Raw genomic sequence first — 26,184 nt, forward strand, 5'->3', positions numbered from 1 at the left:
ATAATTAACAAGTTTATTAATAAATAATTGAATAAATAAATAAATTTTTTGAACAAATATTATACAGAGTATTTATTGGTAAGCATAAAATAATATGTTCGTTGATATCCAGGTTTTATTTTTATTAATTAATTATTTTATTTTCATGATATCAACATCGAAACTTAAAGTTTTAGTGTCTCTGCAGCCAATCGAAAGAAGATCATTTCAGTCCAATTAGCAAGTGCGCGAAATTTTGAATGTCTTCAGTCAGCGGGCAGAAACAAACTTGTTTCATCCCTTGGGAAAAAAAGTATATTACATACCTAGGTCAGTAAAATAAGAAAAGCCTCAGATCACATGTTTGTGAGCCTCGGCAACAAATAACGTAATCTGAGACTTTTATTATTTTACTCCTCTAGGTGTGTAATATACTATTTCACTAAAAGTAGAATTACTCGTAAGCTGCTCAATATTTTTCAAATTTATACAAAGATCTTTAAAGCTGATTCCTCAAGCTTTCCAAAACCCTGTGATAAGTCATAATTATCATGATTAAAACGCCAATTGAAGCTATCTGAATAGTATCGATTTTGTATTTCAAAATGAAATTGTTAATTTTCATTTTTTTTTTGGCAGCTTCAATTGGCAATAATTTTAAGTTATCATAGGGTTTTGGAAAGCTCGAGGAATCAGCTTTGAAGATCTTAGTATAAATTTGAAAAATATTGAGCAGCTTACGAGTAATTACACTTTTAGTGAAAAAGTAAATTTTTAGATGTTAATTAGATGGGAAATTAAAATTAAAATAGCGACCTCTTAGAGTTGAGCTAGAGAGCCCATTTTTTGGGAGGATTTTTTTCTCGGCAACCACTAACGTTTCAGGGGGTAAGAGCGAAAAAAATTAAATTAAATTTTTTTTTTGAAGCGCCCTACTGCAGACTGAAGGCTTTCGGAATTTAAACTCTGATACTTGTAATTTTTTTATGAGTAATTTCAGAGCATTAATTTTATTTACGTAAATGACAGTTCTGACTGTGATTAAATTTTATAAAAATTAGTGAGATTAATAAATAGTATTTATAGCTTCTGCTTAATTATAAATTGCAAATAACAATTTAATAATTGATGACTCCATGGGTCTTAAATTAACTTGATTCTGACTGGCTGCTGACATTGAAACTGAGTTCCAATGCAGGTAATCATGAAAAATCTAGTGTGTAACTCAGGATGAAAGACGATTTCAGACTGCGGGTGATGTCAGCCAACTTCACCCTGGTCTGAAATAGTTTTGTTTCATCCCTTGTCACTCAATATACTATTGCGTTGTCTTCTTTCGCTTTAAAAAGCTCGACGGATCATCTATTGACAGTAGTGAAGTATTTTATTGTTTAAAGTCTAGTTTAAATTGTACTGAGATAAAATACTTGTCTCTCGCTAAAGACCTAGTCTCGTGAAAAAGTAAATCTACAAAGTTTTATTATCAATTGTTTAATTGTCAAAACAATTTACTTTCAGTTATACTTCTAAATAATTATTATTTGTCTAGTTTTATGTCTGCAAGTACACCAGACATGTGTATTGTGAATCAGACTTGATTAACTAAAATTTTTACGAGCACTTATATACATATTTACAATAAGTTGTATGATAAAATATATATAAATGAGTATCTACACTCACCATCAACATTTTTATAAAACATCATAGAGAAAATGTATAGTAGCAGAGATTTGTGGTTTTGTTTCTTTTTTTTTTAAGGCGAAGAATTTTACCTACGGTATTTAATATATATATATCTGCGTAATAAATTATCTAAGCGATGCTTCTAATATTTTTATAATTTAGTAATTAGAACCTGCGCGTAATAACTAGTGCATTTTTAAAAAAAAATTTTAATCTTTAGTAATTTTAGATAAAACAAGAATTTAAAAAGATCAAAGTAAATAAAATTTCTACTTTGACGCAGAGCTACACTGAGAAAAAAATTAACTTTTGTAAAAATAATATTTCCTTAAGTTGTAAATCAATAAAAATTTATACATTATTAATTTCATATTTAAATTCAAAATAATTCTCTTGACAGACAAAAATTTTTTTCTTAAATTCCGGATCTCCGAGTGGAGTGAATCCGGATTCAAATAAAAATCCGTAATCCCTCCGAATTCACTCCCGATTTTTTACAGTGCAATTGCCCAATTTCTTGTAAGAATAAAATAAAATATTCCTAAAAGTTATTTTTTCTCTCAGTGTATTGATTAAAAACTATAAATAACTTTTATAAACTATTCATCATTAAAAGTTCTGCCTGCATGTTTACAGAGATAAAAATAAGTTAAACAATCATTGATTCAAACAAGCGTCTTTAAAATTAGTTGCATTGAAGGGAAGAAAATAATCGTCGTGTAACTGACGTATGATGGCTTCAATAGGACACAGTTTGTATTCCCTTTTTAAAAAATCACCCTCATCATTTTTGTCACCGTAACTCGCGCTATAATAATTAGAATTTTTACAAAACGTTATGGTCTGCGTTACATCTTTGCCGTTTACGATCACGCGAAAGTAAAAGTCATTAGCAACGTGATTTTCATTTTTTGAATTAGCGCGACAAATTTCAATGACAAAACGGGACGCGTAGTGGGGCGAAATGGCGTGATCGACGACAATACCAAGAGCACTCGTTAAGTACTCGAGGGTTTTATCGTGACCGGAAAACAGGACGATTTTTGGCTTTGATTCAGAAATCATTTGTACCATATGCGAGACGACGTTTCTCAATAAACCGTAGGCTCTCAAGAGTCCGTATTTCCGACGACTCGAGCTCTTGATATTGAGACGTGATTCCCATTCAATGTAAGCAAACAGTCCGGTAACCTGGTCTGTTTTAACACAAACACGCTGGCTATCGTAATTAACACATGGAAGTGATGATCCATGACATATATATGTTAACAATGCATCTTTGAGCGTGTCTGGATGCTTTGTTTGCGCTTGATCCGGCATTTCGAACACAATATTTGACGCTTGTTTTATTAATTCTATAACCGCTGGATGGGATTTTAAACGATCGTTTGTTTCCTGTAATAAATTAATATTTATTGTTTTAATTATTAATTGATTTATCAAAATATATATGTATATATCGTGTTACTTATTCCAAGAGGACTTATATTTGTCTATGCCCTTTCATCCGAATGCCAAAAGTGCGTATAATTTAAACTATAAACGAAAGGGCATGGAAAAATATAAGGCCTCTTGGTATTTGTAAGGCGATATATATTTACCTTGTTGTATTGTTTGAAAAATTTTTCAGCAGTAGGACACGCACAATCAGTGTTACAAAAAGTAAGGCTTGAACTCTCACGCATTGTAATTTTTCCGAAATTTTGGAAGACTTCGTTCTCAAGCAAAAATGAATAAAGAAGAGCTATGGCACTTTGTACAGTTCTCCGATATCTCGTGCTATAGACAATAACATCTCTAGATGACAGTGTACTATTACCGAGATTAAGTTTATTGTAATACGCATTTCTGAGTATCAATCCAGTCTTGAGTAATTGTCCGATACCGAGAGTCGTGAGTTCCCCTATTTTACATTCCCTTACATTACTAGGCAGCATAGGAAACCCGTGAAATGGACCCAAAAATTGGGACCAAGATGACTGCGGGTATGCCGTCGAATTGAGTATAAAATTATGATAATTTTCGTAAATACTTTCGAGACGTGGGTCCGAACTAAAGTCACCCGCGCAGTTGACTGTACTGATATTACGTATATGTGATAATGGTCCGCGATCTCCATGACGGATAAATATAATTACTCCTTCTAGAGTAAAATTTCCATCAATTTTACCTGTAATTTATTTAAATTAATTGTAACTTCGATGCTTGGGCCATAAAATTTGATCTGATTTTAATTCAACTAGACTGTACTTTAACGAGTTGATCTGTCTTTAAATTTTTAATCTGTTTTTTATTTAAAGATGATCAAAGGCAGAAAAATTAAATTTAAATAGAAGTAACTTTCCCCGATTAAACAACTGAATTTGACCGAATTAAAAATTTTAATTCTGTTATATTCTGTCGAATTCTGCAAAACAGAATTCAACTGAATTGAAAATTTGAATTTGAATTAAACGGAATAAAACCGATTTAAAAATTTTAAATTCGTTTAAATTCAGTTTAATTCGGATTCAGAACTAAAAATTGGAGAATTATTTTCAAATCAATCAGAATTAAACCGAATAGAATTATTTAAATTCGTTATAATTTGGACAAATTCTGGTTTTCCTGCCGAATTAGACAGAATTCATTTTTAAGTTAGGTACCGAATTAACAGAATTTATCTGAATTAAATAGAATTAAAAATTTAATTCTGTTTAATTCGATCGAATTCAGTTGTTTAATCAGGGTGAAGTTATTATTTGATTTAAAACAGATCAAATTTTTCTACCCGGGTTCCACACCTAATTTATTGTTAAAAAACTTTTTTTTACCTTCTGCTCCACTTTTGATGTCATCCGGTGGATTACACAATTTAAATATTCTTTTATTTTTAATATCTGGCTTAAAATGTCGTGCGAATTCACGAACCGGTACATCACTACTCAGTGGTTTACTTTGAACAGAACTGTTTTCATTGTTCCCGATGTATTTGTACATGCCTATTAAATAAATAAATAAATATATTGTAGCGGTACTAAGTATTTAGAATAAAAATATAATAAATACATTACCAGCAACGAGAAGGAATATCCAAATACTGAGTATAACATAGCAATAAAAAGCACGATGTTGGTAAGAGAGACGAACCATTTCTGTGAGCATGATAACAATTAAAAAATGATTTTTTTTTCAACCCCACTGTTGAACAAGAGGGTGATTTTTTTGTTAAATACCGTCGACGCTGGTTCAAGCGTCTTGAGTAATAACAATAATAAGGACAATTGGTCGTATGCTCTGATAAAAAACGTGTCATCCTTTTATTATGTACCAAAATAATATTTTTCCGGCATCTCTCGTTCTCGTTATTCGTCCTATCACATTACAGTACTCAACAAATAAAAAACTATTTATTTAACACTGACAGTAACTAACTCTCGACACTGTACTACCACCTAGAATAAATAAATACAGTAATTTAATTTAATCCAATTAGTTTTATTTTATTAGTCTTGACAAATAGATAAATTAAATTGTATTTATGTCAGTAGATGTCAATATACTTTTACTGTGTCGCTAAGACACAGGTTACAGACCAGGGACAAGTATGTGGTGATGGTAGTTGTCGACGAGGTAAAATTATCGGTCGGACTTGCGCAATTGTTTATCACTTAAATTGCGCTTGCGTATGCATTTTATTATTATTTAAATAATATGAACTACGCGGGTTTTTTTCATTCCATTGTACGTAAATAAAAACTCCAATGCGTATTTACAATCATGAATTTTTTTTTTAATAGTAAAAATAATTAAAAAAAAAATGATTAATGGGAAGAAAAAAATTAATTGCGATATTTATAAAAATTTGATAAGTAATTTTGTTAGATGATTAATTGATATATTTATTAAATATATTTAATTGTTAAATGAAGGGTTGGGGCGAAGGCTGACTCTTACTACTGATAAATTAATAGAACTGATTAATTATTGATATTAATAAATAATATAATGGCGGGTATAATTTCGGATTGGATTTCAATTAAATAAGAATTTAGTAGATGACTTATGACATTTGTGACTAAAATAAATAACGAATCTCGGATCTCATTGACGTTCACGAGTCCTGTTGCTATTTTTAGAACGACACCGAGGGGGAATAGGGATCACTCGAATATCTTAATACTTTATATATTTTTTTTTGTTTTTTATTTATTTAGGTAACGCAAATCCGAGGAAAAAAAATATATAAAGAGATATATTGTCAATTACATATGACATTTTTATATTCCCAAAAGGTACAAGGGACTTGGGTTCAGTAATATAACACATGATCAATTGATTCGATGTAGATTGTATGACTGAAAAGAATCTTGTTACTTAGTTGGGTTTTTTTTACTCCCGTGGGTTCTTGAAAAAATTTTATCAATCGCTTAATCGTATTTCTATTTATAAAAGTTATATTTAAATCCCAAGGTCCTTGATTCCTATACCAAATTATTTATAACTAATAATTTTTTAAAAATTTATTTATTTTTAAAATTATTAGTAACCCAAATTTTAACTTAAACATTAATGACCACCTTCATTTTTTATAAATTAAATATGTTAATATTCATATCAATATAACTAATATATATAAAATAAATGAAATCATTTTCGTCGTAAAATAAAATATTTTTTATTCACCAGTTGAACTTCAATTTATTTATTGATGTAAAAATTTTATATATTTATTTATTAGATTTAAATGCCAAGGCCGAATGGCAAAAGTACAAAATATGTTCAGAGTTTGAGTACACGTAAGTATAGAGTAAAATAATAATTATAATTATCTAGAAATGTATGGTGCAGGAATATTACTACACTGTAAAAAATCACCGGGGTAAGTCCAAGCGGTGTAGGTGTTAAAATTATCGGTGTTAAATTTACCCCCGAAAGCGGTGTGAAAATAATGCCGCCACCGGTGTAAATATTCTGTACCGGTGTTAAAATAACGCCGCCACCGGTGTAAATATTCTAGACCGGTGTTAAAATAACGCCGCCGCCGGTGTAAATATTCTTTACCGGTGTTAAAATATTTTACTTTGTGAATATTTTTACTTACTCGATCACTATACTTGTTAATAAATGATATTTTTTATTAATTTTCATAAAGAACTGACATTTTTTGTGTTTTATAATCTTTAAAGTTAATACTCCAAGCGGACGCAATTTACCCCGCTTTAACACCGGTATTTTTAACACCGGTGTATTACTCCTCCTACACAGGTGTAATTTCATTTTTACACCGGGCGGAGTTAAAACGAGTCCATTTTTAACACCGCTCTTTTTACAGTGATATAATTTAATTTTTTTATCTACCAAACAGTAATTTCTATTACTTGTAACATGATTTATTTACATGTAAACTTTAAATTTCAATATTTAAATTAAGATTATTATAATATATTCAATAAAACCACGAAATTACTATTTGAAATGATATTAAATTGTGACCACATTATAAATTATTAGTTACCAATAACAAATTTTTATAATTCATTTTTTTGCGTATAGTGACTAAAATTTTAACTTAGACATTAATGACCACCCTCATTTTTTATAAATTAAATATGTTAATATTTATATAAATATAAAATAAATGAAATCGTTTTCGTCGTTAAATAAAATATTTTTTATTCACCAATTGAACTTCAATTTATTTATTGAGGTAAAAATTTTATTTATTGAACATTTCATGTAATTTTAGGATAAAAGAAATTTATTAAATTTAATTATACATCACAGGTGAATGAAAGTGAAGTAAAAAAGGAATAGACACCCCGTTGTCTATGGAAAATACAATTATGTGTGCGAATAACGCGCACATGGTGAACGAGAGAGTTAACAATGCATTTCAAAAATAGAAGCATCCCTAAAAAGTACAGGCAATAAAGTTCTAGTCCTTTAAATTGTGCACTTTTTTAAAGTTTTATTTTTAGTTTCATTTACAATAAATTTTTTTTCATTTTTCCTTTTTTTCCTCATTGTACTACACTATGACTGCAATTGGCTTGAAATAGAGAAGCGTGAGTGTTCTTGCGTTCTGTGTAAAGCGTAAAAAAGAGTGAGACGTTCATATATATATGCTATTTATATATATATTTAGCCATATGGCTTATTATGTGTGCGTTTTATACTATTCACAGGCATAAAGTGCAAACGCCTGCGCGGGTATCAAACCGCACACTATATAAGGGCGCCAACAGGACTCCTAGAGCTATTCACACTCGGAAAGTCACGTCACCGGGTTTATATTTATTTATTTAAATTTTAAAAATTATTTATTCCATAAAAAAAGTATAGACGTAAATAAGAAATCTAAAGAACAAAAAAAAATAAGAGAAATTTATTTTAGAAATTTTTTTTTATCTGAAGATCACGATGCCGAGTAGTAGACACTTTACTAGTTTATTACTTATTCTTTTTGCTATTATTGTTGATCAACTGCAATTACCTTTGGTAAGTAAAATATTTTTATTTAATAATTAAATAAATTTTTAAAATAATTTACTTGTTTTTGTACAAAATAATTGAAGTTATTTATAAAGTATGAATTGAATTTATTTATAATATCGTTATTTAGTTGCATTGCATGTAAATACGACAAAAGATTATTAATAGCTCGGTATGTATAAAAATATGTAAATCAAAGAGACAAAAGTTTATGTGCGACGTAATTAAAATCGTGTCTTGTACCTGAATCGACGTGCTACTCGTTTTCTGCGGCCGTTATGTTATATATGCACCGTCTGCATCAGACAGCTCCATATTTTAAACGGTTATCATCTTGTCAAATGACATTTGAGTTTCAATTTTAAATTATAAATACAACGGACTATTTTAATTATTAATTATCATAAATTTTAATTCTCGTATCATTTTTAATTTAATTTAAATTCCGATAATTAATAACTTAACTATTATTCAATTATTTATCGGAATTTAGAATCACTGATTGTCCGTAATTTTCACCTAAATCATTTTTAATTAAATTTTTTTTTCTCCGTCTAATTAAAACCAATTAATGATTATCGCTGTATCGAAAATTATTTTTTTGTTTGAATATTTAAATATCAGTTACTTGAAACAATTTAAATTCCGTTTAGTATGGAATGATATTTTAGATAAAATACATATGATGTTTTATGCAAAGACACTCTGATATATTCAGTGAGTTATCGAAAACGTTTGGATACGGATTATCTATCCTTTTATCGGTGACATTGAAGGGATTTAATACAACTCCGAAATGTTCTGACGTCATTGATAGTTGAGTTATTTACTCAAGCACAGCCCTTATTTTTAGCCCTGGATTTTCCTGTAAATTATTTTCCAGCCTAAATTTTCCGTTTTATTGTATTTTCTTTATTCCTCGTCGTATTGTCCAATTCACTGAGAAAATAAATCTCTCATTGAATTCAATCCGAAATAAATGTCGATAAGAACAAACAACAAATCCACCAGTTTTACTACCCATCATTTTTCTTACATTCACTCCCACTATTATTTATTTAATAAAAAAAAAAAAAAAAAGAAATCTTTTACCCGAAAAATTTAAATTCTTTGAATTTTTTAAATTTATAACTTTAGTCTCTTATGTTTTTAATTCATAGAATTAAATTTTTTAATTAATTACAAACTTGTACAATTCGTTTTTTTTTTTTTAACGAAAATTCTTGGGAACCTTCGCATTCCACTCTCATGTAAGCTTCAAAGGAATTTTCTTTCTGCAGTTTTATACAAGTCATGTAAATCTAGAATCACATCCGCTAAATTTTTTAAAATTCACTTAATATCATTTTTTTTGTACTGTAAAAAAATCCTGGGCATCTAATACTTAAAACTTTTTTATAATTAGAAATCGATCAGCTGTTAAGGATCTAGAGCAATTAAAAATTATGTAATTAATAAAATAAAACTTGAAAGCTATATAAAAAAAGTTATATAAATATACATGAAATCTTACGAGTCCTTTGGAAAGTAGAGTCGCGTAAAAAAGAATTCAATTGATGTCGACCTGTTGCCTGTCTTTCAAACTGTCGATCCAAGTGCTTTGATGAGCTGAGGGTTTTATATATTTAACCCAAATATATATGTACACTTTTGTTTTTTATCTAGCAATAAATTTAACGAAAAAAGACTTAAAATACTCAATAATCTTCAAACATAAAAAAATTTAATTACTTTTACTTTACCATAAACTCTTGTTAATAAATTAATTACTTGTTGTATTACAAACTTTTTATTACGGACATTCTCAAACAAAACCCCCCTTTTTTTTTAAATTTTCAATGACTCAACTGTCAATCGTATTGAAATTTCATTAATTAATTGAAAAAAAAATTACATATAGATTTAAAAAATATTACTTACAGTTGTTATCAATTAGGAGTTAATCGAAATTTGGTAAATAAATTTTAGCCTACGAAATTTGAAATTTCGAATTGTAAAATTGACATGAAGATTTTACTGTAATTTATTTTCCAAATTTCGTTTGACTTCCAATTGATATCAACTGTAAATAATTTTTGTAAATCTATACCCGCGAAATTGCAACTACTTAGTTTTCTTTAATTAACGCTTTAATTATTTTTTAATTAATTAACAAAATTTTAATACGGTTATTGTAAAAAAATGTGCCGAGTAAACGCGGATTAAATCCGGAGTGAATGCGAAGCTGATGGCTGTGTATTTATTTAATCCCTTTGAAGTGAAATTTGCTCCGAAGGAAGTTTGTTTTAATATTTAAATTCCACGGAAAAAAATGATTGACAATAATTGTAGTTCAACTCCTAATTATTTATGTTATGTTCAATAACTAATGTCGTTTTAATCAGTAAAATTATGATTTTAATGTTTAAACTGCTATAATTAACAATTAATCGTTGAAATATACTGCTTGACTATTTAAAATTACTACTTGAACCTTAAAAAACTACACGACACTTGTCAAAAAAATTTATTTGTTATTAATTTCTCACGTTCTTCTCCATAATATTTGCTGAGATTCGGTCTAGGCGCGCTGTTGACGAGAATCTCAGTAATATTTACTAATATTTTTTTCCGTGTCCGAATTGGAGTGAATGCGGATTTAATTTAAATCAAGATCACTCCAAATTCCCTCTTCTGGAAAAACAACCATTAACTCCATATGCGAAGTGATTTTTCTCAAGCTCCGGAACAAGTGACGCAGTGAATTCGGATTTAACTAAAATCTAATCACTTCAAATTCACTCCCGATTTTGTACAGTATAGCAGTTAAAAGTCATTGAATATTTTTAAAAAGTGGGAGGAGGCTGTCTGAGAATACCCTTAACTCAAGTCTTCCTGTAACCTCAATATCAATCAACTCAACATAAATTTAAAAAATTACCAATCAAGGTTCAATCAATATTCTAGTCTTTTTAACTTTATACTAAACCGATTACTCAAGACGTCAGAGTACAGGTCCTATATTATAGGGTAATTACTACTTATTCATTTTTTTAATGCTCGTTTATCCTCTTTAAAAAATATCCAACAATTTCAGGGTACTTTATATATATTCCAGTTAATACAGTATTAAACTTTTTTGAGTAATCCTATTAACAGGGCAGTACATTATATGTAACAGGGTAATGTTATATCATTCTATAAAATTTTTCCGCTATCTCGGCCCATCATTGATATTATATTAGGCAATAAAGTTCACTTAAAATAAAATACTCAATAGCAATTACAAACTTTTATTACATTAAAAAACTAAAAAAAGTTAATTTAAATTATATCAGTAACTTTATAAATTACTTGTGTTAATTATAAACCAATAGTTAAATAATCGATTTTCAATTAATTTTATAAACTACTCGACAAACATCGGTTAAGAATTTATATTGTTTGGTTATCAATTTATAATTAAAAATAGAAAATAAAATTATTTTTGGTGTAAGAAAGTTTATAAGTTTGTTCAGTAATTAAAAATAATTTGATAAAGTTAAAAATATATTTATTACGGTGACAATGAAATTTAATATTTGATATTTGATTACATGATACAGAGGGTGTATATCTATATAACTTTAACCGCGCGTATCTGCGTTGAAAATGACAAGCAGTATCTAGGCTGACAATTCGTCGAACAAAGGACACTGTGAGGTAAAAGCTTTTCTTGCAAGCTCCTTCTGAATATACATTAAATGCTGGTGTACTTTCGTAAACAATACTCCGCGATGAGGATATAGACAACGTGCGGTTGCTTTTATCAAGAGCGTTCACTTATATATTGCCAATATAATAAATATAGTTTTATTAAAAGTCTTTAAGAATTTTCATTACTTTTTTTTTTTTTTTAATTTAATTAAATTTAATATTCATTAGTTTTTTAATTGCGAATGTTAATTTAAATTATCACGCTGTATAAAAAGTGGTGTTAAAATTAACTCGCAGCGGTGTAGAGGTGTTATGCAACTGGTGGACATGTGGAGTAGTAAAATGACCCTGATCAGACAATAAGGGTGTAAGTATACATTGTAAAAAATTTTTGGACTCGGTGCAGTGTAAATGACGGTGTAAAAATTTTGGTGTGAAAATTACATCAAATATCGTGTTAAATTTAGACGGTGTGAATTAAAAATAAATTACACCGTATTAAAATTACACGGATTAATAATTTACACCGAGGATTTTTTACTTTACACCGTGTAAATTTAACACGATATTTGTAAAGTTCTCAGGGGCCATTTTTACACCAAAATTTTTTACGGTGTATTTTAATATCTATAAAACAGAAAAAAAATATGATAATATTTTGTTAAAATCTTGAAATTATTGTTAATTGAGATAAAGTATAACTTAACACCAAAATAAATTTAACATCGGGATAGCGAGGACATACACCGGTTTATTTTGTGTAGGTCTGGTAGTTTTTATTTTTGCTGCTGGGCTAATTATCTTTACATGACGTCTACTTGTGGGTGTACATTAATTAGTTACACAATTTTATAGATACGAAAATTTAATTTTAACACGATTAATTTGACAAAAAAAAAAAAAAAAAAATTTTACATGGTCATATTTGACGAGTTTTTATATCATTTATTTATGGATATTCAATAAGAATTTGGTATATTAAAAAGTAGAGTGCGCAATATATGAAAAATTTTCATAGGGTTGCTGGTGCATTAAAAAAAAACATTATGCAAATTTCTAAAAAGTATAATTTTATGAAGAAAACGTTTAATTGTTTTATGATAGATAATTTTTAAATCTACATTTTAAATTTATCATATTTCATTATCATAAAAAAAATTGTGTTTAATTACTAGATGAGTGTTGATTTAATAGCTCGGTCGTTTTATATGTTTGTGGAAAATAATTGAGCACATATTATTTCATAAATTATAATCTATTAGATAATAGATCATGGATTATAGATTACGGATTAAAGATAGAGAAAGAGATAAAATCATTATTAATTGCAATGATCAGTAAGTGATTAAATAACGGTTACTGGCATCGCGGTTCTAATATTAATAGCTGTCGTAATAGCAAAAGCTCTAAAAAAAATGTTAATTACTAAAAAAAATTGATAAAGATCTCATTCATTTGATTATAAAAAAAAATATTTAAATAATTTAATGATACTTTATTGTTTGTATACCTTTACAATAGAAGTATTTGTAATTGTGCGTAATATATACACATATGAAACACCTTGTTTCACAAGTTTCTAAGTATTAATTCCTCTCACGTACTGTTATGTATTAAAAGCGCGCCTGTTTACAATGTTGAACTTGTGTCATACTGTTATGTTTTTCGTTTCAGGTAAACTATTTTTTAACAATTCATGTTTAATTTAAAAATACATTTTATTTTTAGTATTCCGCAATGTTTAGAATTTTTTTTTTGTTTAGAAATTCCATACAAGCCCCAGCTCAATTTTTTTTGCTATAAACTGAAGGTAAAAATATAAAATATATCGACACTGAAAGCAAATTTTTTATATATGAATTTATAAATCGTTATTCGATAAATAAAAAAAATTTACAAATGATAGTTGGATGTCACATGAAGATTCAGGTCATTTATAATGTTTAAATTTTGTAACATATGGTTCATGTGAAAGCATCTATATGTTTAGTTTACGTGTTTCGAGGTACAACATACGAACCTCCTTCATATATGTATATGTAGATCAGAATTGTGTGTATATTTAGCCTTGAAACAAACGATTCGTCATTCGCGGAAGCTTAACCGTTTATTCGAAAGATGCGGAGCTTTTCGGGATGTTTCATAAATCATGAAAAACCCCGGCGTAACAGAACGTGTGGGGTGAGTTAAACTCCTCGTTCTAATGCTCGGTATGCATATGTACTAGATAAAACATATATATATATATATGTACTGTATGTGTCCGGATGATAATTTTGATCGTTATTAGTACGTTTGTATATTCTCGTTGGTTGGAATTATAAAATCACGGTTCAAATAATTTTGCACTGTTGCATATTAACAGATAGAAATACCTTTGAATATTATTACAAATGTCGTAATTTACAAGTTTTAATTTTATTAATTAACTATTTTCCGGATGCGAGTATTTAATAATATTAATTTGTCAAATAAATTTAATTTATAAAATTATGTTTAAATTAGAGAACCAATTCGAGAATAGTTTCATTAAATTTTTAACAATCAAGTATTTAAATAATAATATTCTATGGAAATTGAGTTTTAATGAAATTCAATAGATCAAGATATTTATTATAAGGTAACAGCCCCTATACCCGCTCACTTTTGATTGGAGTAAGATTAAATCACTCAATATAAATTAATAAATAAAATGAAATACCATATTTTTTTTTATAGTTATTTTTTGAAGTTTCGAGTATTAGAATAAAATTTAAGTTTGAAGAATAATGTTGATAATTAATTATTATTAATTTGGAAAATAAGGTCCTTGAGTGTACCCATAGTCGCTCACTAAAAGTTGTGATGTACCATTACTCGATCAACACATGTCCCCATAGTTGCTAAAAGATAATACCAATTAAACTATGATAAGTTTATTGATTTGGACAAATAATTTATAAATTATATTACTTTATTCTTTCATAATATAAAATTTCATGAATTTTGAAAATGTATTTAATAAGATATAGTTATAACAATTCTTAAAAAATTTGACGTAACCTATATTTAATCTAACGAATGAACGTTAAAGTAAAAAATGCCCGGTTGAGCACGGTTTTGAAACCAGTCATTTAATTCAAATTTATAATCTATTATAAAATAATTTGATACATCATATTTTAATATATTTATATTCACAAATAATACACTGTAAAAAATCACCGGGGTAAGTCCAAACGGTGTAGGTGTTAAAATTATCGGTGTTAAATTTACCCCTGAAAGCGGTGTGAAAATAACGCCGTCACCGGTGTAAATATTCTAGACCGGTGTTAAAATAACGCGCCACGGGTGTAAATATTCTAGACCGGTGTTAAAATATTTTACTTTGTGAATATTTTTACTTACTCGATCACTATACTTGTTAATAAATGATATTTTTTATTAATTTTCATAAAGAACTGACATTTGTTGTGTTTTATAATCTTTAAAGTTAATAATCCAAGCGGACGCAGTTTACCCTGCTTTTACACCGGTTATCCCGCTTTTACACCGATGTTACTCCGTTTTTACACCGGTTACCTCGCCTTTACACCGATTTTACTCCGCTTTTACACCGGTTACCCCGCCTTTACACTGATTTTACTCCACTTTTACACCGGTTACCCCGATTTAACACCGGTATTTTTAACACCGGTGTAGTTTTATTTTAACACCAGGCGGAGTTAAAATGAGTCCATTTTTAACACCGCTCTTTTTACAGTGTAATATTTTCAGTTGTAAATTTTTTTTATAAAAATTATAAAAAAACGCCTCAAACAGTTAAAGTGAGCGACTAATGGTACTGAGCGGGTTAGGGGCTTTTTTATATATATTTTTTTCTTTTATTCTTTGAAAACTACGATTTTTGTAATTATAAAAATAATCTTCATGATTTTATAATCTTCTGTAAAAGCAGAGATTCACTTTGTAAAAAAAATTAATCTTACTCGTTAAAGATATTAACATTTTTTTACAGGAGTATTTATTTATTTTAATCTCTGTTATAAAATTGTTAACTATAAAAAAAAAAAAAAATTAAAACGGATTATACTCTATTGATATATTTAGGTATATAATTAAATATAAAAGATTCATTTCATTTTTACACTTGAATAGATTCTTTACTCAATAAAAATCTTATGAAACTTCAGAGATTATTCTCTTTATCGAGTTTTTATGAATAAAAGTATATAAATTTAAATGGCGCGAGAATGACAATATACAAACGTTCAAAATATAATCAAGTAGTTATAAAAAAATCTGCTCTATCATAGAATATTCTCTACTCATCTAAAAAATTAAATTTTCTCAATCTACATATTTATTATATATTAGCTATAGTATTATTTATAACGGCGACATAAAAGTTGATCAATTTTTTATCTTCTTACACTATTTTTTATTTTATACCCAGCTTATAAAATTTATTGTTAAATAAAAAATAACTTATTTATATTGTAGGCCTGCGTCGGAAATTTCGTAAAGCTATTTTATATTTTATATTGTTTCTTGTCGTCGTCACGAGTCAAGTGATTCACGAGCTAGAGAACCATTGATGCGAAAAAGTGAATTTACTACTGAATAATGATAATAATTTTTGTGAGTGAATTAAATCTTATAATAGAAAGGAGCCGAGAAAAAATCGTAGTGGTTTAGTCTGGGAATCGAACCCATGTCTTCTGATATTACGTCAACTGTTCTAAGTTATGTCCACCTTAACTATACTACTGAGTCAACCAATTGACTGCATTATTAGTCCTTAAGTTCTTTTCTATTACTGATAAGAAGACCTGGGTTCGATTCCCAGACTAAACCACTACGATTTTTTCTCGGCTTCTTCTATTATGAGACTTTATTCATTCATAAATAATTAATTAATTTATTATTAAATTGTTTTATGAATATATGTATAAATTCCATGTCATATAATTCAAATTAAAAATTTTTCTACGGTCCGTGGGCTCTTTAGAAAAAAAAAAAAATTTTGGAATTTATTGTCTCGCGGTATTTCTCATGTTTGCGCAATAGTCGGAGCTCTTAACAAATGTTGATAAAAATGCACCGAAACTGGAGATTCCAAGCTATAAAATACTTTTTTAAAAATCTTGATACGATTATTTTTCACAAAGTTACAGCCTTCCAAAAATCACTAAAAAATTTATAAAATTTTTCTGTTCCTTTAATTTTTTGCGTTAGTATATAGGGTAAGAGCACCAGTACCCAGCCCCTTACCAGTAACCAGCCGGTCATATACTTTAACATTGGCTAGAAACATATATAGATATAATTTAACATGAAGTAGCTGGCTTCTGGTTTGGGGCTGGGTACTGGTGCTCTTACTTTATATACGTTAAAAACGAAATGAATACTATTATCATCTTGCAATAGGGAAGATGATATTTATGAATATCATTACACTCTAAAACCAAGTGTGTTACTAGTGTATTATTTTAACACACATTAAATGTGTTGCATGCTTAAGGTCTTGAGCAAAACAATAGTTTTTTTGTAGTCACTTAAAACGCGTTTCACGGTCTATTAAATATCTATAGATTGTTTATGGCGTTTTAATGCCATTTGGCAAGTGTGTTAATTTCGACTACACACTTGGTTCTAAAGTGAATTGTCATGCTTATATATTAAGAATTCTTTTATCATATTAGCAATGTTCACAATTGCCGATAGTAATAATTACCGTCTACAAAGAAAAAAAGGATTTCTTGGCTCACGAAAAATTTTGCACTGCGGAATGAATACAAAAATTGTCCTGGGGTGAGAAAAAATTTATTGATGCACGAAATTTTTTCTCACCTCAAAAAAATTTTCGTTTTGAAGTCATTTTATGATGAAAAAAATTTTTAGAGTAAATAACACAGGAAAACATCCGATAGGAAAAGTTAACATAAGAGAACGAGAATCTTTCAAATGTAAAGATAGAAATAGTTTGTTAAGATGGCAAGTATTTCTACTTTTTTTCAGCGTCTACATAAAGAACAATATCCAGCTGATATACAATAAAGTGAAGAATAAAATGCCAGAGAGCAAAGAAATACGAAAAAGTTACTCCTTTAGGTGGTCAAATATATAAAACAAAATACTTTTCTGCTTTTTATGTCCTCTATTACTCCATAGGTTCAAGAGCTTGACACTGGAATTTATTTTATTGGAAAAACGGACATGTAAAAATTCTTTCTACTAACGTATATACTTGCACTGAGTCTAAATGTCAAGTGCAACTCGTTTATATTTTAATTTCTTTACAACTGACAGCTGATTTTCACCTTATTAATATTTTATGATCCTGAAGTTAGCAGACAATTAAAAATTTTCGGATTTTTTTTTCAACAGATCAATTACAAAAAAATAAAAAATAAAAATATGCACATGTAGAAAATTTAAAAAACTACAAGTGCAATTTTTTCAAAATTTTTTTTTTATATAATTTATTGTTTAAAAAAAAATCCAAAAATTATTAGACGTCGGCAAACTTCAGTATCATTATATTTAACAAAATTGATATATATTCATTTTTTACTGGCAATAAAAAAAATATATGTAATTTTTATTTTCACTACTAATGTTTGATAAATACTTTTTTAACACTGTAATTAAATGTCTGTTATCTGTGATACATTTTAATGAGACAAGGTACCATTTATCTTGCGACATACTCTATTATTAATTAATCAAACGGCCTTACCATCAGATAACACATTTTGAATAATAAAAAATATTTTTTTTTTGCTTTTTAAAAGTAACAAGCAATCATTGGATTCAAAATCGTTAAAAAAACTAACTGACAATTAAAATCATTGACCGAAAATGATATTAACAATTCCACGCACACGCTTTCAAACATATATATTGTGCGGGAGATATATGATATATGAGTTAGCAACAATGACATTAAAATACTACAGCCCAGTTGGAACATCATATCGAGTTTAAATGGAACTGTTGGAACGTGTAAAATTTACTGGAGTTTGTTTTGAGAATACTAAGAGGGTGTGACGTGGGTTAAAATTAGGGTAGTAATTAGTTGTGGGCAATTAATTGGGTTTATGTCATCGCCATGTACTCTCTGTATGCCATACAGTTGTAAACCGCTTTGTTCAACCGACGAATCTTTAAAACAACTTAACTATTTGTTTTATCAATATTACATTAATAAAAATTTAAAAAATAATAGTAATAATATGAAACTTCTAATGTATCGGAAAAATAGCGAGCAAAGTTTTTATTGAGTCGGGTAAAATACATACTTTTTTATCGCGTCATACGTCATCGGGCTTTGTCATAATGAAAAAAAGTAAACGATAATTAATTGAAGCTTTCTCGGTTGTAATTAACCACCTACATATATCTGTTATTTACTTTTTTAATTGAAACCAGGTGGTTATATAATCTTTTATTTGTATTTCGAGAGTTTCCGAGTATCTTGTACCATTATTTGTGGTATAAATTCTCGGTAATTATCAAATACGTATATCCGTAGGTGGAAAATAATAATGATATTAATCTTACTCAGGACAAGAGTATTAGTTAATCGATTTAATTACATTATGAGTTTATAAATTTAAAGTTTTTGAATATTGAGTCAATTTAAATTTGGCTAAATCAATATTTTTTATAGTAATTTTGATTTTATATTTATAATTTAATTAATTTATTTATTTATTACAGGTAACATGTCAAGAAGAGGAAGACATGCAATGTTTGCCACGCAAAACGTTTCTAGCGTTTCTTCGGTTGCCGGAAGTTAGTTCAAATTTAGCAGCATATTCAAGATCCGCGCGTATAATACAAGACGCGCGGAATGACTTTATGCATTTGAAGGCTTTGAGTTCGGAAGACACGAGCGACGACACTAAAATATGTTTCCCTGCTGAAGTTTACTACGAAATCTTTAGCGATCCGACAATGCGCGCTCATTTGAGTGTAATCGAGCGCGCACAGAGGATGGTCGAAAATCCAGAGCATGATGCGGTCAATTTTGAAACGGAAAAAAGGAGTATTGCAACTCTTGCTAAAAATGATGATTTACCAGCTTCTATACAAGATCGTTATCAAGGGGAAGATGATGATGAAAAACGCAGTCAATCAAGGTATTATTTTTTTTAAATAGAAGACCAGTCAAAATGAAATTTTTTTTCAGATCATAATTATTTCCAAGCAATTTGATAACTTTTTTTTTTACTAAATTTTCTTCAAAATTTTTTTTTACCCTTTCACTTTCAAAATAAATTACAAATAAAATTTATTACTTAAAAAAATTTTTAATGACAATTCAAATTTATTTTTTTTAATTGAGGGTACCCTAATTTGTTCTTCTTTTTACTAATTAATGATTACAATTTATTTATTTTCAAGTATGAGTCCTGATGAAATATTAAAAATGTATGTTGGACATACACCTGAAGAATTAGGAAAAAGCGCAGAAGACATAATAAATGAATATACATTACCAAATGGTGAAATAGACGTCGAATCATTGTCACGTGATTTCCACAGTACTAAACGTAACGTCGCAGCATTGGCTCGTGATTACGCACTACCGTCAGGACGAAGAAACAGCGCATCTGCAGATTCCCAACAGTCATCATTACACGGCGATAAACGTAACATCGCAATGCTCGCACGGGACAGATTACTCCCAAAAGGTTATAAACGTAACATCGGCTCTCTCGGACGGGTGTACATCGTACCTTCTTATCAAGGCAAACGTAACATCGCAACCCTTGCTCGGGACTCAATGTTACCTATGGGCAAACGTTACCTCGGCGCTCTTGTTAAATCTGGCGGGTATCCTTACATCTACAACAAAAGAAATATCGCTTCATTAGCAAGAAACGGACTTTACAATTACGTTAAACGTAACATTGGAACTTTAGCTCGCGATTGGAACTTACCGCAATCACGACACAGTCGCTCCTTAAATGAGAAGGAGTTGGGTGCAGCACGCATTGATTTAGATAATTTACAGCGAATTGATTCGACAAAACACAATGACGATCATCATGCTCGTAATCATGATTTTGATTTAAACAAATTGAGTAAAGGATTCAAGTTAAATAAGAATAAAAACAACAACAAAAGTATTTTGGAAGGTGAATTAGTTGATGCTAAAAATAAATCACGTAGTAAGAGACAAATTGATTATTCAGAAGAATATCCATTACCTGTAATGCAAAACGCCAATGTATTAGATTATGACGATTTTATGGAAGCACTTATTGCTGACTATCCAATTGCCGAAAAAAGATTTATGGGTAAGTTATTTTTTACTAATTAATTAATTAGTTAATTTTTTTTTTTAATTGCCAACCGATAATATTAATAAAATATTGGAACATGAGTAAAAATAATAATTATCCTGGTGAAATTGGTAAATGAAATGTTAGGAGCAGGTACTGCGACTTCAGAGCGGCACGAAAATGGTGACGTCAATGACGACGGGACAGACGACGATAAAGCAATAAAGCAGACGTTGATGGGTTATCAGGACGTGTATCAACCAAGTAAGAGACATATCGGCGCTCTGGCACGTCTCGGTTGGCTACCATCCTTCAGGGCAGCACGATTTTCGCGCTCTCCGCGATATCTGGTCGGCAGGTCAGACCAGTAGGCTTTCCATACCGTGTTCGTCCACTACATATTTTATTACCACTTATATACATAATACAATAATTATTATTGTCTACTAAATGTGATAAGACCCACATCTAAACTTAATCTTAATCTTAATCTTGATCTTGATCTGTGCGCTATCGATGTCTAGAACACAAGTAGAAGCTAATTCACCATTATATGTCAAATGACGGTTACAAAATCAATTAATTAACATATTAATTAATTAATTAATTAATTAATCAATACAATTGTTTATTGTACTTATCAACAAGTCTATCGACGTCAACCTGTTGGCCATTTAAAAACGTCCATCGACGTCTTCTGAAAAGTCGACACGGTAGTTAGGTGTTTAAGTGTGTGATTGTATATATTTTTTTATAAGTCCGTTATTCTTATCACTCATAAACATAAAACATGAACGTAAACATACGGTCTACTTACTGTTTATTTCACGAGCATCATCCGCTACTGTAGACAAGCGTCGTCGCTAATTTTTTATGCGCCTTTAATTTAAAAATCATTTTTTTAAATTTATATCACAACATGTAGATGTCCTGTGGCTGTTTTATTGTCGTTCTCTCCTTTCCCTTAGTACCCCACCTTTAAAATAGTAATGGGGAGTAAGTCGAATGTCGTAGTTCAAAATGTGCTGCCTTAAATTTTTACTATTATTAATCATTAGGCTTTTTTCTTATTATCAGTCTTGTAAAAAATACATTTCAAAAGAATATTTAAATGTGAATATAAATATATTCATTGGAATATCACTGACAAATATTTTTTCAAATTCAGTATTTAAATATTATCAATTATCGAGTACTTGAATAATTCATTACACGACCCGTTTAATAAACAGGCCGATAAATTGAGTGGGTCTATTTCGGTCATATTTTTTTTTTTAAATAAAATTATAGAAAATTTTTATGGTTTCGGCCATTTTTAGGGTAAATCGGCTGAATTTCGGCCTTGCGTTCACTACCCAAACCTTTTTTCAGTCAAAAAAAAATTTTGATATTTTTTTGGCTCAAAATTTTTTTTACCTGTGGAAGAGAAAGTTATCACTAGTAGAAATTTTTCGGAATTTTCTTTGAAAAACTCAGTTCTAAAGTTCTAATGACTTTTTCAGAGAAAAGTCCGAAAAATTTTCACCAGGGATAGGAACAGTTTTAATTTAATTATGGGGAATGATTCAAACTAATATCAAATTATTCCTATACATATATCTATGTATATATAAATGGTACTTTTAATTAATCAAAACTCTGTAATTAATGATTCTAAAAATAATAGTATTTAATAAAAAAAAAAATTATCGGTAAAATTTTAAATAAATACTAATTGAATTTGAAAAAGTATTTGTTTTTAAGTATAAATATCTAAAAAAAGTATATAAATAAAAATACTATATACTTTTACTTAAATAGTTTACAAGACTGCTTATAACCATTAGTTATAGTAATAAATCAAGATGTTTTTTATTCACTAGAAGCTTTTAAAAATTTTTAATTCTTAATTACTGTTAAATTTTATTAATTGTTTAACTTTTTTTCGTAATACTTTAATCAATACTGTGTACCATCTGCTGAATTTACACTTTGTATCTGCTCGAGGTAAGTTCAGGCCAAAGCTGGCAATGCAGAAACTCACTGGAGAAATTCATCTGGTAAATGAATAAATTTTTTAAAAAATTCAAATCAGCAGATGTGTATTTTTAGTTATTCATTAATTGTTTTATTCTACAATTTAGACACCACTTGATAAAATGCATTCATCATTAATTTATAAAAATTTCGCTTAAATTTATAAGCATCAAGTATTAAATAATAATTATTATTTATTTATTAATGTTTTTTAAATTGTTGTATTGTATTTAATTGTTGACCTTTAAAATATTTAAATAAGTAAATTTGTTAATTATTTAGTTGATATTCTCAACTTACTTTATTTAAATATTTTAATTGAGGTATTAATAATTACAGGCAGGATTCCCCAGATGGGCCCACGTCCCACGACACCCCCAACCCGCCGACTAGGTCGTTAGACACGTGGAGAAGACCGAGAACCCGCTACATGCATCACCAAAATCTACATGGTAATTGTCGAAATGGTTACAGAAGACACTTATCATCATCACCTATCGATGACAATTATTTAAATTATGTACTTTACCGCGCTTCCATAAATAATATTTAGACTTACAAATATCACACTATCAATATTTTTTTTTTAATTGCTCAATTTTTATTTTCAATTGCTCAATACTTTCATCAGGTTCTACTCTTTATTTACTATTTCATTATTTAAAGTGTACATAAGTAACAGCCTACACAGAAAAAAAATTTATCGAGTCAAGAAAATATTTTGGAAGACAAACGATTTTGAGACAAGTCAGGATTTTTTTGAGCTGAGAGAATTTTTTTTGGTCTGAGATTTTCAATTGAGGTTTCAAAAAGAATTTTTTGAATTAAAGTATCGACTTTCAGTCGAGAATTTTTTTTTCTGTGTGGATTTATTTACAAATTTGCGTCAATTGAAATTTCAAAAATATAATGATCGTTATTAATTAATTAATTTATCTAATTTTTGAAACTCGAATATTATTCACTTGACAGTAGTCGGAAATAATTTATTTTATTATTAAGTAAAAATATGTAATGGCACTGAGCGGGTTCTCTTTGATGAAAAATTTAAATGAGTATGAAATGGTTGGAAAAAATTTTTACATGTACGTGGTTAACGATATAATTATATTGATATATTAGTGAAATCTCTCAAAAAATATTAAAAATTTTAATAATAATTATATAATAACATATTAATAGATATAGATATTAATTACTGTCTTTTATGTCTTTAAACTAAAAAAAAAAAATAATAAATATGATTATTATATATATTTATCAGTTGATAACTAATATTATAAATTTATATATCATTCCTTACATATCTTTATAACTATTACGATAAAAAAAAATCGCATTTGAATTTTCCGAGTCGATTTTTTGAATTTTAAAAATTGAATAGGAAAATAAAAAAAATGCGTGAATGCTTTAAGTTCGATAAAAATCAAAGATCTGTATTTGAGATAAACATTTTGAGATTTAAATAATCTCTTAATGATAATTTATCAAATAACAATTAAAAATATAGATATAAATATTCAATAAAAAAAATTTTTGTCAATTTTTTGGCTGCTGTAGATTTTTGGGAAAATATTTTCTGTCGTAGTTTAGAAAATTGTATTTAATCGTCAGATACATTTTTTTGGTCATGCTAATTATTTTTCAGTGTCAAAAAAAAAAAAAATGTGGAGGAGAAATAAAAAAAAAACGGATAAATTGATGTGCAAATATTGTATAGAATATATTATTATATATAATAATATTACAACTACAATTTGTGGTGGCTGAATTGTAGTTGTAATCGACAATTGCTTTTGAAATCATACATATATATACGTATATATAATTTATGTCATTGCTGTGAATGACATATAAAAAAAAAACCAAAAAATAATGGAATCTTTAAATATTTATTTTAAAAACTATTAAAATTAAATAACTTTCTATGCATCTATTTACTAATTATATATATACATCAATATATGTATTTACTATGTGACTATCATGTCTTGACAATAATATATCATAAACCTGATGACAATAAACTCGATAATAATTATTGGAATTATTTAAAAATAATAATCGTGAGTAATTATTTATAAATTTAGTTTTCTGTCAGTTTCAAAATATTTATGGTACTTAATAATTGATATAACAATTATTATTATTATTATTATTATTATTATTATTATTATTATTATTATCTTTATCTATACTTATGTACTATGTATTGTCATATATTTATAATTTTAATTTATTGAGTAGATGAAATAAAAATAGATGATCTTAGTATCAATGAGCAATTACAAATATTTTATATTTTTGTTTACCTATTTCATATTTTTGGCTTTGTAATGGAATACTTTTAATATCTTACATATACTTTTGTCTGAAGATGTGCCAGTGGGTTTTCAATAGCAAGTACGCCTGTAGTCTCTTATTTCTAATAATTTTTAGATCACCGGCCAATAATTAAGGAATTTCGCGTAGAAAAAAATTTAGTTCTTCTTTGAAATCTGAAGATATCATAATTTTTATAGAACAACTTTTGTTAATATTTATATTTCATAAAAAAGCTCCAGAGTTGAGATTTTGCTGTAATCTGGAGGTAGTTTTGATCTCGCGCTTTAAAAATTTTAAATTAATAGGAAAGTGTCAGATTAAAGTCCTGCATTTATATTTAATATACTTATTATAAGTAGCAAATGGTTAATTAATATATAAATTAACAAAAAATAACAAAATTAAACAATTAATCGTTATTTTATTTATTAACCAGCGATTAATACAAAATTAAATACAATAAATTTAAATATTTAAAAAATTTTAATATCCTCGATAGGTCATCCCGTTCCTCATAAGTGTTCTATAAACTTTTGTAAGTGCAGATAAGTTTAGCTGACTAATTGAAAAACATTTATTGTTTATTATTCACAAGAGATTGGCCAGTATATTAATAACTTGTAATAATAGGGAAGGGACAAGACCAATTTGAAGATTACCACCGAGGAAAATATTTGTAAGAGGTGAGAAAATTTGTCCAAACAGACCCAAGGAAACTGATCTTTGATTAATCAAACCAATAATGTTGTTAGAT

General features: G+C 28.2%; 2 protein-coding genes across 5 annotated transcripts; one reads left to right on the forward strand and one right to left on the reverse strand.

The window, feature by feature from the left end:
• Positions 1-38: 38 nt before the first annotated feature.
• LOC130668110 (2-phosphoxylose phosphatase 1) lies at positions 39-5,252 on the reverse strand. 2 transcript variants are annotated; one of them, XM_057470202.1, is made up of 5 exons: positions 4,881-5,252; positions 4,719-4,799; positions 4,479-4,646; positions 3,267-3,835; positions 39-3,060 (listed from the first exon to the last, which is right to left on the reverse strand). In XM_057470202.1, exons 2-5 carry the CDS (start codon positions 4,795-4,797, stop codon positions 2,323-2,325), a joined length of 1,554 nt encoding a protein of 517 aa, XP_057326185.1. In that variant the 5' UTR covers positions 4,798-4,799; positions 4,881-5,252; the 3' UTR covers positions 39-2,322. The 2 variants fall into 2 exon arrangements, with proteins under 2 accessions (XP_057326185.1, XP_057326184.1); XM_057470201.1 differs by having other exon boundaries at positions 4,719-5,252.
• A 2,659-nt stretch (positions 5,253-7,911) lies between these two features.
• On the forward strand, positions 7,912-24,852 carry LOC130668246 (neuropeptide-like 1). Of its 3 annotated transcripts, none has more exons than XM_057470431.1 (5): positions 7,912-8,145; positions 19,519-19,940; positions 20,206-21,104; positions 21,237-21,447; positions 23,445-24,852. In XM_057470431.1, the coding sequence occupies exons 1-5, from the start codon at positions 8,068-8,070 to the stop codon at positions 23,656-23,658; spliced, it is 1,824 nt and encodes a 607-aa protein (XP_057326414.1). In that variant the 5' UTR covers positions 7,912-8,067; the 3' UTR covers positions 23,659-24,852. The 3 variants fall into 3 exon arrangements, with proteins under 3 accessions (XP_057326414.1, XP_057326415.1, XP_057326416.1); XM_057470432.1 differs by having other exon boundaries at positions 21,237-21,353; positions 23,445-23,657; XM_057470433.1 differs by lacking the exon at positions 21,237-21,447 and having other exon boundaries at positions 23,445-23,657.
• Positions 24,853-26,184: the final 1,332 nt, after the last annotated feature.

Source organism: Microplitis mediator, chromosome 5, assembly GCF_029852145.1.
Source record: "Microplitis mediator isolate UGA2020A chromosome 5, iyMicMedi2.1, whole genome shotgun sequence".
Lineage (NCBI taxonomy): Eukaryota > Metazoa > Arthropoda > Insecta > Hymenoptera > Braconidae > Microplitis > Microplitis mediator.